The 14,887-nt window shown below is 41.9% G+C and overlaps 1 protein-coding gene across 1 annotated transcript in view; it reads right to left on the bottom strand.

Annotated features, from left to right (window-relative positions):
• The window catches only part of RABGAP1 (RAB GTPase activating protein 1), a 129,547-nt gene that overhangs the window by 11,141 nt on the left and 103,519 nt on the right, over positions 1-14,887 (bottom strand). Inside the window, exons 22-23 of the mRNA XM_073639747.1 lie at positions 14,493-14,597; positions 11,038-11,121 (exon numbers count right to left, since the gene is read on the bottom strand). Coding sequence (XP_073495848.1) covers positions 11,038-11,121; positions 14,493-14,597 — 189 coding nt within the window. The remainder of the gene's footprint in view (positions 1-11,037; positions 11,122-14,492; positions 14,598-14,887) is intronic.

Raw genomic sequence — 14,887 nt, 5'->3', positions numbered from 1 at the left:
ATTCCCAGAATTGGGTTTCCTTATACGAGAGGCTTCCTTCAGAGAACCCGGTAATAGATCGCACTACCAGGAGAGGAGACCATCATTGCTCCCTATATTTCAGCTTTCAATCCATCGATAAAAGAGATCGTACTCTGTCCAGAGAGACAAGAACTCTAACTGTAAATTCAGTTCATAAAGCCAAAGTAAAGGGCGACTCCACTACTTCTATATTGAGAATCCTACAAGGAAAGGTGTAATTATAACCAAGAGTATAAGGAAGTACAGTAGGTGTAAGGAAACAATGTAAACATAATAAGTAGGGAATACCCAGGACACAATGGATAGTGGCTCTAGCAATCAGTTTGCATACAGCATGATAGTAAGGGGTAAAGTGAAAATTCACGGCGTCATCGTGATGCTTCTGATTGGACTGGTGGGCAGGGCCGGCTTTCTCATGTGCCAATAAACACTGGTGTCTCTCTCCAATACATGGCCGGTGCTACGCACGACAGCTGCGATTGGTCACATTCCCATATTTGAAGATGCTGGGTAGTTTGTGAGCCACTCCCCCAGAAAAAGGCATTAGCACCGAAACGCGCATCGGGGACCTAGCACTCACCTCCAGCACGATCTACTACTCATGTATATTTATTTTCACTTTACCCCTTATCGCTATATGCAAAACTGATTGGTAGAGCCACTATCTGGGCTATTACTTACTTCTTGTGTCTACATGGTTTCCTTGGGCTACTTTATTGGTGTATAGTATTTCTGCATACTAAGGTCCATATAGTTGTTACCAATATATGAGTTATATATGCTTTTTCTGCTGGAGTGTGATGCCATTTTACTATGTTGGCTTAACCGCATGTCCCATATTTTAATAATTATTAGATTTACTTTATTTTATACTCTTGGTTATAATTGCACCTTTCCTTATAGGATTCTCTGATTAATCTGATGCATTACCACACGTATCAAAGTCCCACCCTTTAAGTACTTATGATATAGTGACTATGTACAAATTGTCTATATTTGATCTACCTTCTATATTGATGAGCTGTCTTATCAATATCAGATTGGTGGGGGTCCGACACCGATCTGCTGTTCTTGGTGACGGTTGGATGCACGCAGTTCCAGAGCTGAAAACTGCAGCTTCATCAACTGTGTAGCAGCTGCTGCCAAGTACTGCAGATCCACCCCTATATGCAGTAGCAGAAGAGATACCGTAGAAGGAGCTCCGTACATCCAGCACTGTAAATAGCTAATCAATTGGCTTGCTGGGTATTGGACCCCCACCAGCTTGATATTGATGGATAGTTCATCAATATAAACGTAGTGGAGCAACCCTTTACTACACAAGTCAAATTATAGCATTGTAAATCATGCAGACACCATCAAACACTTAGGATTTAAAAGTCAAGTAATAAGACCTGTTATTTTATGAAATCTACAGGATAGCCATCTCCAATAGGTGGCGCTAGACAGCATTATTTCTTATTTTCTTCTGGAAGACAGCTAATTTGCATATTTTTTTCCCCAGGAACCATTTCAGCTGTCAGGTCTCTAAGAAGTAACATCAGAATCTGGACCCATATTTCTGCACAAAACTTTTTTTTGCAATGTACACTGGGACAGATTTCCCCCCAAAATGCATTAACCTTCTAAAATTCTTGTGCCAACCTCCTTCACACCAGCTTGTTCATCTCATTCATTAGGACTTACCAATATTGCTGAAGATCTCAATTTTTACGTGTCCAGGGGACATCTGCTGGAGACGGTGTGTAACCTTGCTGTAGAGTCAATGAGGAACCCCAGGCATGCTCTAAAATGGTTTTACGCTGCTGAGAGTTAGCAAAAATTACATTCCCATGCTTGGCTTCCTTTCCCCCAGAAGACATTTGCAAATTGCTAATTAAGCCAGGCAGAAATATAAGTATTTGTGGTAGCACAGCTGGAGCCCAAAGAGCTGTAGTAACAGCGTATTGGCCAATTCTGGTTCAGAAGGAAAAAGAATATAGGATACAAAGACACTGCCAAAGCATACGTAGAGAAATCGTGCACATATATAATGATGCAATGTACACACTTACGCTGAACAACAAAACAGATTTTTTTTTTTTTTTTTTTAGGACCATGCATATAAAAAAAACCTCCTGAAACATTTCCATCTTCTACATTTTGGGACATAATGAACATGAATCATTTCATTATCATAAAATGGCAGGATCATTTAATTAAAGGGGAGAGTTCTGTTGTTCCTTTAGAGGATTAGAAATAGGTACAATTGTAAATTATACACACAGAAGAGGTTCTGTATTCATCTTCTATGTCTCTTTCAGTAAATCTAAAATATTTTGTATGCACAGCTAATATCTACAATGACGCTGTATGCACAGCTAATATCTACAATGACGCTGCATGCACAGCTAATATCTGCAATGACGCAGTATGCACAGCTAATATCTACAATGACTCCTTATGCACAGCTAATATCTACAATGACGCAGTATGCACAGCTAATATCTACAATGACGCAGTATGCACAGCTAATATCTACAATGACGCAGTATGCACAGCTAATATCTGCAATGACGCAGTATGCACAGCTAATATCTACAATGACTCCTTATGCACAGCTAATATCTACAATGACGCAGTATGCACAGCTAATATCTGCAATGACGCAGTATGCACAGCTAATATCTACAATGACTCCTTATGCACAGCTAATATCTACAATGACTCCTTATGCACAGCTAATATCTACAATGACTCCTTATGCACAGCTAATATCTACAATGACTCCTTATGCACAGCTAATATCTACAATGACGCTGCATGCACAGCTAGTATCTACAATGACGCTGCATGCACAGCTAATATCTACAATGACGCTGCATGCACAGCTAGTATCTACAATGACGCTGCATGCACAGCTAATATCTACAATGACGCTGCATGCACAGCTAATATCTACAATGACGCTGCATGCACAGCTAATATCTGCAATGACGCAGTATGCACAGCTAATATCTGCAATGACGCAGTATGCACAGCTAATATCTGCAATGACGCAGTATGCACAGCTAATATCTACAATGACTCCTTATGCACAGCTAATATCTGCAATGACGCAGTATGCACAGCTAATATCTGCAATGACGCAGTATGCACAGCTAATATCTACAATGACTCCTTATGCACAGCTAATATCTACAATGACTCCTTATGCACAGCTAATATCTACAATGACTCCTTATGCACAGCTAGTATCTACAATGACGCTGCATGCACAGCTAATATCTACAATGACGCTGCATGCACAGCTAATATCTACAATGACGCTGCATGCACAGCTAATATCTACAATGACGCTGCATGCACAGCTAATATCTACAATGACGCAGTATGCACAGCTAATATCTACAATGACGCAGTATGCACAGCTAATATCTACAATGACGCAGTATGCACAGCTAATATCTACAATGACGCAGTATGCACAGCTAATATCTACAATGACGCAGTATGCACAGCTAGTATCTACAATGACGCAGTATGCACAGCTAATATCTGCAATGACGCAGTATGCACAGCTAATATCTACAATGACGCAGTATGCACAGCTAATATCTACAATGACGCAGTATGCACAGCTAATATCTGCAATGACTCCTTATGCACAGCTAACATCTACAATGACGCTGCATGCACAGCTAATATCTACAATGACTCCTTATGCACAGCTAGTATCTACAATGACTCCTTATGCACAGCTAATATCTACAATGACTCCTTATGCACAGCTAGTATCTATAATGACGCTGCATGCACAGCTAATATCTACAATGACGCTGCATGCACAGCTAATATCTACAATGACGCTGCATGCACAGCTAATATCTACAATGACGCTGCATGCACAGCTAATATCTACAATGACGCTGCATGCACAGCTAATATCTACAATGACGCAGTATGCACAGCTAATATCTACAATGACGCAGTATGCACAGCTAATATCTACAATGACGCAGTATGCACAGCTAATATCTACAATGACGCAGTATGCACAGCTAATATCTACAATGACGCAGTATGCACAGCTAATATCTACAATGACGCAGTATGCACAGCTAGTATCTACAATGACGCAGTATGCACAGCTAATATCTGCAATGACTCCTTATGCACAGCTAATATCTACAATGACGCAGTATGCACAGCTAATATCTACAATGACGCAGTATGCACAGCTAATATCTGCAATGACTCCTTATGCACAGCTAACATCTACAATGACGCTGCATGCACAGCTAATATCTGCAATGACGCTGCATGCACAGCTAATATCTGCAATGACGCTGCATGCACAGCTAATATCTGCAATGACGCTGCATGCACAGCTAATATCTACAATGACGCAGTATGCACAGCTAATATCTACAATGACGCAGTATGCACAGCTAATATCTACAATGACGGTGCATGCACAGCTAATATTTGCAATGGAGCAGTATGCACAGCTAATATCTGCAATGACGCAGTATGCACAGCTAATATCTACAATGACGCAGTATGCACAGCTAATATCTACAATGACGCTGCATGCACAGCTAATATCTACAATGACGCTGCATGCACGGCTAATATCTACAATGACGCAGTATGCACGGCTAATATCTACAATGACGCAGTATGCACGGCTAATATCTACAATGACGCAGTATGCACAGCTAATATCTACAATGACGCAGTATGCACAGCTAATATCTACAATGACGCAGTATGCACAGCTAATATCTGCAATGACGCTGCATGCACAGCTAATATCTACAATGACGCTGCATGCACAGCTAATATCTACAATGACGCTGCATGCACAGCTAATATCTACAATGACGCAGTATGCACGGCTAATATCTACAATGACGCAGTATGCACGGCTAATATCTACAATGACGCTGCATGCACGGCTAATATCTACAATGACGCTGCATGCACAGCTAATATCTACAATGACGCAGTATGCACAGCTAATATCTGCAATGACGCTGCATGCACGGCTAATATCTACAATGACGCTGCATGCACGGCTAATATCTACAATGACGCTGCATGCACGGCTAATATCTACAATGACGCAGTATGCACGGCTAATATCTACAATGACGCAGTATGCACAGCTAATATCTGCAATGACTCTGCATGCACAGCTAATATCTACAATGAAGCAGTATGCACAGCTAATATCTGCAATGACGCTGCATGCACAGCTAATATCTACAATGGCGCAGTATGCACAGCTAATATCTACAATGACGCAGTATGCACAGCTAATATCTACAATGACGCAGTATGCACAGCTAATATCTACAATGGCGCCAGTATGCACAGCTAATATTTACAATGGCGCAGTATGCACAGCTAATATCTACAATGACGCAGTATGCACAGCTAATATCTACAATGACTCCTTATGCACAGCTAATATCTACAATGACGCAGTATGCACAGCTAATATCTACAATGACGCAGTATGCACAGCTAATATCTACAATGACGCAGTATACACAGCTAATATCTACAATGACGCTGCATACACAGCTAATATCTACAATGACGCTGCATACACAGCTAATATCTACAATGACGCTGCATGCACAGCTAATATCTACAATGACGCAGTATGCACGGCTAATATCTACAATGACGCAGTATGCACAGCTAATATCTACAATGGCGCCAGTATGCACAGCTAATATTTACAATGGCGCAGTATACACAGCTAATATCTACAATGACGCAGTATGCACAGCTAATATCTACAATGACTCCTTATGCACAGCTAATATCTACAATGACGCAGTATGCACAGCTAATATCTACAATGACGCAGTATGCACAGCTAATATCTACAATGACGCAGTATGCACAGCTAGTATCTACAATGACGCTGCATGCACAGCTAATATCTACAATGACGCTGCATGCACAGCTAATATCTACAATGACGCAGTATGCACAGCTAATATCTACAATGACGCTGCATGCACAGCTAATATCTACAATGACGCAGTATGCACAGCTAATATCTACAATGACGCAGTATGCACAGCTAATATCTACAATGACGCAGTATGCACAGCTAGTATCTACAATGACGGTGCATTCACAGCTAATATCTACAATGACTCCTTATGCACAGCTAATATCTACAATGACGCAGTATGCACAGCTAATATCTGCAATGACGCAGTATGCACAGCTAATATCTGCAATGACTCCTTATGCACAGCTAACATCTACAATGACGCTGCATGCACAGCTAATATCTGCAATGACGCTGCATGCACAGCTAATATCTGCAATGACTCTGCATGCACAGCTAATATCTACAATGACGCAGTATGCACAGCTAATATCTACAATGACGCAGTATGCACAGCTAATATCTACAATGACGGTGCATGCACAGCTAATATTTGCAATGGAGCAGTATGCACAGCTAATATCTGCAATGACGCAGTATGCACAGCTAATATCTGCAATGACGCAGTATGCACAGCTAGTATCTACAATGACTCCTTATGCACAGCTAGTATCTACAATGACGCTGCATGCACAGCTAATATCTACAATGACGCTGCATGCACAGCTAATATCTACAATGACGCTGCATGCACAGCTAATATCTACAATGACGCTGCATGCACAGCTAATATCTACAATGACGCAGTATGCACAGCTAATATCTACAATGACGCAGTATGCACAGCTAATATCTACAATGACGCAGTATGCACAGCTAATATCTACAATGACGCAGTATGCACAGCTAATATCTACAATGACGCAGTATGCACAGCTAGTATCTACAATGACGGTGCATTCACAGCTAATATCTACAATGACTCCTTATGCACAGCTAATATCTACAATGACGCTGCATGCACAGCTAATATCTGCAATGACGCAGTATGCACAGCTAGTATCTACAATGACGCAGTATGCATAGCTAATATCTGCAATGACTCCTCATGCACAGCTAATATCTGCAATGACTCCTTATGCACAGCTAATATCTACAATGACGCAGTATGCACAGCTAGTATCTACAATGACGCAGTATGCACAGCTAATATCTGCAATGACTCCTTATGCACAGCTAACATCTACAATGACGCTGCATGCACAGCTAATATCTGCAATGACGCTGCATGCACAGCTAATATCTGCAATGACTCTGCATGCACAGCTAATATCTACAATGACGCAGTATGCACAGCTAATATCTACAATGACGCAGTATGCACAGCTAATATCTACAATGACGGTGCATGCACAGCTAATATTTGCAATGGAGCAGTATGCACAGCTAATATCTGCAATGACGCAGTATGCACAGCTAATATCTGCAATGACGCAGTATGCACAGCTAATATCTGCAATGACGCTGCATGCACAGCTAATATCTACAATGACGCTGCATGCACAGCTAATATCTACAATGACGCAGTATGCACGGCTAATATCTACAATGACGCAGTATGCACGGCTAATATCTACAATGACGCAGTATGCACAGCTAATATCTACAATGACGCAGTATGCACAGCTAATATCTACAATGACACAGTATGCACAGCTAATATCTGCAATGACGCTGCATGCACAGCTAATATCTACAATGACGCAGTATGCACGGCTAATATCTACAATGACGCTGCATGCACGGCTAATATCTACAATGACGCTGCATGCACAGCTAATATCTACAATGACGCAGTATGCACGGCTAATATCTACAATGACGCAGTATGCACGGCTAATATCTACAATGACGCAGTATGCACAGCTAATATCTACAATGACGCTGCATGCACAGCTAATATCTGCAATGACTCTGCATGCACAGCTAATATCTACAATGGCGCAGTATGCACAGCTAATATCTACAATGACGCTGCATGCACAGCTAATATCTACACTGACGCAGTATGCACAGCTAATATCTACACTGAGTACTTCCACATCATTTTGTTTTTAGGAATAGATGTTGAAATCTAATGAATGTCTTTTCAAAAGGCTGTAATAACCCTACAGGGATGTGATTAATACTTTACATCGCATTGTACATCAGCCATCACAATTTTAAATCTCCTTGAGAAGAGGACATTATGTTCTGGTTGACTAACATAACTTATGAAATGATTTATTAATACAGAGATTACGTTTAATAAATTATAAAGAAACACAAATTGAGCACATTGTTAGGGGATAGCGCATTTTCTTTATTACAAAATGTCACAACAAATTTTGCCATACAATAGTTCCCTTCTTTAATGTATATCACAGGTATGAATAAATAATAAAGGCCAAAACTCAGCAAATTTCATACAATAGCATCCAATTTTAATGGACGGGAGCAGTATGAGGTTGGGACAAAGAAAGGAAAAACAAAAAAACACAAGCTAAGCAGGGGGGGCTTTGGCTTTACAGAAAATAGCGATGAGCTAAAAAAAATGTATATGTTATACATAAAGTCGCTAAGCCTTACAATCAGGGCTGTGGAGTTGGTAAGCCGATCCGCCGACTCAGACTCCTCAATTTCGATGACTCCGACTCCAAGACCCCGACTCCCTCATACTCGGCTCATGTTTAAGTGATAACTTTACTGTCGAAAAGATTAATCTCAGCTAAAAGTCCGGACCCTTAGATCAGGAATAGGACAGACATTTATAGGACATTTCAGAACTTTCCCAAAATCTTATGAAAAAATATTCCCCACAAACTGCACTGAACTACTGTACCCAATTTATTATATATTTTAGGAGTTGGAGTCGGTCAATTTTATACCGACTCCACCAAAATGGACACAGACTCCGACTCCACAGCCCTGGTTATAATATCTGGGAAATTGAAGTGAGAACGTGTATAACCGTATGCTCACTACTCCTCCTCTTAATAAGTACCCTATATGGAGAACAATACCGAGACTCTTCCACATTACCCCCCCTACAGGAGCTTTTATGACTTTGCATCCTGTATACATAGACATTCATATGAAGTTGGTCCCTTTGCAGCTGTAACAACTTCCACTCTTTTGGGAAGACTTTCTAAAACATTTTGGAGCTGTCTATGGGAATTTTTACTTATTCATCAAGAAGAAGCACTGGCCAGGTCAGACGCTGATGTGGGGGAGATGACGGGCTCACAATCTCCAGCCTAGGTCATCCTAAAGGTATTGGGGCGGAGGTCCGCGCTCTGTGCAGCAGGTTGTGTTCTTCTACCATATCTTTATGGAACTTGTGCACAGTCATGGGGAAGAGAAAAGGGCCTTCCGCAAACTGTTCCCACAAAGCTGGAAGCTACAATGGTCTAAAGTTCCTTGGCAAAATGAAGCATCAAGATTTCCCTACACTTGAACTAAAGGGGTCTCGTCTGACCCCTGAAAAACAGGAGGTTTGGATCCTGCAGTTAGTGAGTCAGCAAAGCGTTTTCTGCCCTCTTCTCCTCAGCAATCGGTGACCCCGCTCTTTAAAGTAACATGGTCTCCACTTTGTGGATAAGTTGCTGCAGTTCCTAAACATTTCCAATCTTTAGGGTGATCTGACATTTTACAAAAGTGACATCCTAAAGGACCACACTGGGATCAGTGATCTCTTCACCCCCAGCCATTCTGTCACACGTGTTAGTAAAGGCAGACGGCACAGCGAGGGTTACGATTATATACACTGGGGCAATGGGACTGAATGAAAAACCTAAATTCAATAATTAAGAAGTGTGTCCCAGTACTTTTCCCCATAAAGTGCAATGATCCCATCGCTGACACCAGTTTGTCAGGGGACACAACTCCGCAGCCTCCAATCATCAGGTCAGTTACGCAACTGACTGACGAATGATGGAAGCGGCCGTTACCCCTACTAGGCCGGTTATTGGGGAACTCACAGTGAGTGTATGGTATATACACCATTGATTCCAACAAATTGAATATACATATACCCCAATGTAGTCTCTGTCAACTCCACAATAACAAAAGGAACTACTAGCTGCTGCCACCAATCGTTTATACAGGGTGATTGGACACTGAGCTATTAAATTTTATATATTTAATCCAGAAAGGTAGGAAGTGTTTGTATACTTTTCATAAAGATGTTACAAAATGGGGAAAAAACAATACCGTATGTAAAATCACATAGAATAAAAGTACCAAACCTGTGTCACAGAAATGCCTCACAGATTAGGGGAGGGAGGTAATCCTTAGGAAAAGTGACAGAACTACAGCAGCATGTACCTTCCAGAACTGACAAATGACACAAACCCAAACTCTGATTTTTATTAAAACAAGGTTACACTCACATACCTCCCATTGGTGAGCTCATGTGGGGGCTGGTTGCTGGATGTGTTAGGTCTTTTAGAAGTTTATGAGATCCCCAACTTTCAGGATATCTTCGCTCCTGGAGGCCCCAGGCGGGAGATATCATTGTCATCTCTCTTATCACGATTTTGCCTTTTTATAGAGATGAAACATGGCATGGATAGCATCATCCATCTTTTTGATATTAGGTTTATGTTAGAAAGGCCTTACGGTGATGCGCGTAAATGCCTTATATTCGTCCCTTCGCTACCATGCAAAAAATATATCTCCCATGAATATTGGAACAATGCAAACCCCAATATTGATCATTGACCATTGGCTCCAAAGCATCTAAGACAATCCCTTGAACAGAGGAAAACCCTGTACTTCTCCGCCTCTATGTATATGAATCCTAGACTTAGTGACTAGGTCTCAGGGCAAATCTCTGCTGTAATTACCAGTTCACGAAAGGGCCTATGTCAATGGAGATTGAAATGTCAGCTTTCTCTCACTTCCCCAATTATAATTAGTTTCACACTTCCCCAGTTATAATTAATCCCATATATTCAATATGAGGGTGATTTGTTCACTCTCCGGAGAGGTCTTTATGGATTTTAAAAATTTTTCTCTACGACATACAGTCACAAATAAGAACATGCTGAAAGTGAGACTGACAAGAAGTATAGGAGTACCTGCTTGTAATCTCCAATGATGGAGCTATTCTTCTTTATCTCAGATTCTGCCTTATCAAGTTCTCTCCGACACATTTCCTTCAACTGCAAAATAAGATTAAGGAGAATAGAAGTTAAAATTTGGGTTGCACTAGGAATTACTGGGTTAACTGAAGGCTTTCTGTTGTATTTGGCTTTAATTACTCTTTTATGTGGTTTCAATGGAATCCATTAATCAAATCATTGGCTGATCTGACCTCATCATCGAGTGTCGTTACCCTCACAAAGAAGTCGATATACAATCTGAACGTGACGGTAAATGGAAATTAAACAAACCTTTGATTACCACAATTCTGGAGAGTGCTAGATCGGTGAAAAACCGGCATACAATGCACTCATACCGGACAGTGTGCGGGAGAGCGAAGGATCAATTCATTACTTTATGTGCATCGTAAAGATATAGAACAGCTATAAAAACATATATTTTTCTTTTCAATATCAGACAGGAGAAGGGAAATTCTGGGTCATGCCAGCCCCGCACTAGGTGATAACCCAGCTGCTTTCACAGACCTACCTTACCATGTTCCAGCAATGATCAGGTTTGCCAGGGGCGGCCTCTTCTGCGGTGCAGGCAGAGATGTTGTAAGGAACATGTGAAACGCGCCTAGCCGCCCAGCTAGAATCCACCAGACTGACAATCAGGAGAGCTGGGCAGCTGCTTTGTTTGGCAGCCAATCAGATCCCAATGCCCTACTTAAAGGGGTTGGCCATTACATTTTATTAATGTACCTATTGGCCCATGGTGAAGGTAACAAAAAAAAAACAAAACCACATACTAAACTTCCAGACCAGAAGTGCATTATTTTCACCGCTGGTCTTCTGACTTCCTCTGTCAGTTGGGAGCATCAGGTGACCATGGCAGCCAGCTGCAGAGAGTGCTCGTGGCCACTGCAGCAATCACTTGGCATCCCTTGCCGGAAGAGGAAGTCAGGACAGCACTGGAGGACACATTAAAGAGTATGGACAGCAGTGGAGGACACATTAAAGAGTATGGACAGCAGTGGAGGACACATTAAAGAGTATGGACAGCAGTGGAGGACACATTAAAGAGTATGGACAGCAGTGCCAGTCTGAAAGGTAAATATTTTGTTTTTCATTTTATCTCTCACCATCATCAATTACCCATTTGTACATCCATAAAATGTAGTGAACAACCCAATTAACCTTCCCAATGTGTAAAGTTGTGCATCAGATATTGTATTCGATGTACCAATATGGGGCCCTCATTGGACAGCAGATCTGGAGTTCTGAACTGGCCTCCTCACCAACCTGGCCTCCTCCCCAACCACTCTTCTGTCTTGCTATTTTCTGTTTATTTCGCCCGACTTCATAATTACATAGGTTGGAAAAGACACAGGTCCGTCAAGGTCAACCTTCATTGACCAGTTCTACATTTTATTTATTTTTACTTTACTCACTTATATAGCGCCATTAATTCCACAGCGCTTTACAGACATTGGGGCTCACAATCTACATTCCCTATCAGTCTTTGGGGTGTGGGAGGAAACCGGGGAACGCAGAGGAAACCCACACAAACACGGGGAGAAGATACAAACTCCCTGCAGATGTTGTCCTTGGTGGGATTTGAACCCAGGACCCCAGCGCTGCAAGGCTACAGTGCTAACCACTGAGCCACCGTGCTGCCCCACATTCTCCATCATTAGATTATTTATCACCCACAATCCGATTTTTTTTGAGTAAAGTATCCAGTCCTTCTTCCAATGATTATAAAGTGGTCACTACTACCGCAGGCATTCCAGTCTGACTGCTCTAACTGTAAAGAACCCTTTCCTATTTAGATGAAGGAATCAAATTTCCTCCCTAAGTAATGAATGTTCGCTGTTCTATTGTGAAGTCCTTGGAAAAAATAGATCATGTGTCCTTTCTTTGTACTGATCACACATGTAAATGAGGTCACCTCTGGGCGTCTTTTTAATAAGCTAAACAAGCCCAACTTTTCCATCCTCTCATTATCGGATACATTTTCCATCTTGTGTAATAATCTCGTTGCAGTCTTGGAACCAACTCTAACTTTCCAATAACATTTTTAAAATGTGGAGCCCAAAACTGGACCCCATATCCTAGATGAGGTCTTACATGGGATGCATAGAGGGGCAGTGTTACATCCTCCAGGACTGTAACCTAAATATCACAATGTTTCAGGCTCGGTCTTTGTTATTGATTCTCTGGTTTTTGGAATGCTCCACCGGTCAGCAGCTACTCTGCATAAGCAACCCCGGGGCCCGATCAGCAAAGATCAGATGTCTATGTAGGGGTTACAGGATGAAAACTAGTTTTATGGTTATTACATGTTCTGTATATTTAGACACACAGTGGGGAGATTTGCTGTACTGACCTACTTCTAGGTAGCGGAAACTTTGGTGCCATCTTGCTGGCATGCACTATCCTCTTCACTAACCACATTACACGTCTACATACAAGTGAGGGGTGAGAACAGTCTGATTTCTTTAGAGGAAGTTGTCTGACATTCTCTCCTCTGATGCCCCTTATACTTCACCAGGTAGCTATATGACCAAATATGCATCGTGCCTCATTAATAGGTGTACTGACACCAGAACGAATGCGATGTGACACTTTATAATGAGCCAAAACTAAACGAACAAAAAAAGTAGCCCTGAAGACATGCCTGGTGGCACCCTGACCCTTAGGAAACGAGAAACTCTGCTTCATACTAGCTGGACAGTAATAATTGGGCATTTCAGAAGAAACAATTTAGAGGGGAGCTGTCAATAACTCAAAAGTGGCCAGTTTATGCTTCTATGTTATTCCTGCTGCTCCCCTGAGTATTCTGGCTATTGTTTTAATTAAATCTGCCTTGCGGTTCCAGAGATGTCACCTTTTTAATTTAGTGCTAATTTTTCTGGTCTAAGGGGGCGCGTCTCACATGATTCCCCCGGGGGGCGCGTCTCACATGATTCCCCCGGGGGGCGCGTCTCACATGATTCCCCCGGGGGGCGCGTCTCACATGATTCCCCCGGGGGGCGCGTCTCACATGATTCCCCCGGGGGGCGCGTCTCACATGATTCCCCCGGGGGGCTCGTCTCACATGATTCCCCCGGGGGGCTCGTCTCACATGATTCCCCGGGGGGCGCGTCTCACATGATCCCCCCGGGGGGCGCGTCTCACATGATCCCCGGGGGGCGAGTCTCTCGTCTGCTCTGTTTTATTACTCTGAGCCACACCCCCTTATAAAGACAAAAACTAGCACTAAAAAAAAAAGGCTCATATCTCTGGAAGACAAATTTTTAAATAACAAAAAAATGAATAATCAGCGGATCAGTGGGAATAAAATAAGAGCAAAAAAATGGTAATCTTCTGACCTAGTGACATGTCTTATTTATGCTTGAATGTCACCGTAGGCCGTGTCCTCACCCTGTTGCTAGAGAAGCCCCTACCTGCCCGGACTCTTCTTGAAGTCGCCTCTTTTCCTCTTCTGCATCGATCAGCTTTTGCTTAGTCATCAGCAATTCTTTATTTAAGGCGTCTGACTTTTCTTCTGCCTGTAAAAAAGATAAAAAAAATCCAGATATCATCCATATTCTTTATGTGTAGCATTATAGGCGGCTGCGGTTCCTGGCTACTCCAAAATGGTTGTCTATAGTGTTTTAATATTACATTCACTATTTCAGCTTCCTAGTAGTGAATAGAAACAATCTGTGCCTTCAGTTTTGTTCATAGCTGAGCCTTACACTGACACACTGCAACAAACTCTCTACAGTGCGAGGAGTATTGACATAGGAAATACAGATCTTGAAAATGAGGATGTAAACCACTGCGGGCCTGATTCATC

Source organism: Phyllobates terribilis, unplaced genomic scaffold (genome assembly GCF_046119375.1).
Source record: "Phyllobates terribilis strain yellow unplaced genomic scaffold, ASM4611937v1 Scaffold_7__3_contigs__length_470593459, whole genome shotgun sequence".
Lineage (NCBI taxonomy): Eukaryota > Metazoa > Chordata > Amphibia > Anura > Dendrobatidae > Phyllobates > Phyllobates terribilis.
This window is presented reverse-complemented; position numbering and strand designations above follow the sequence as displayed.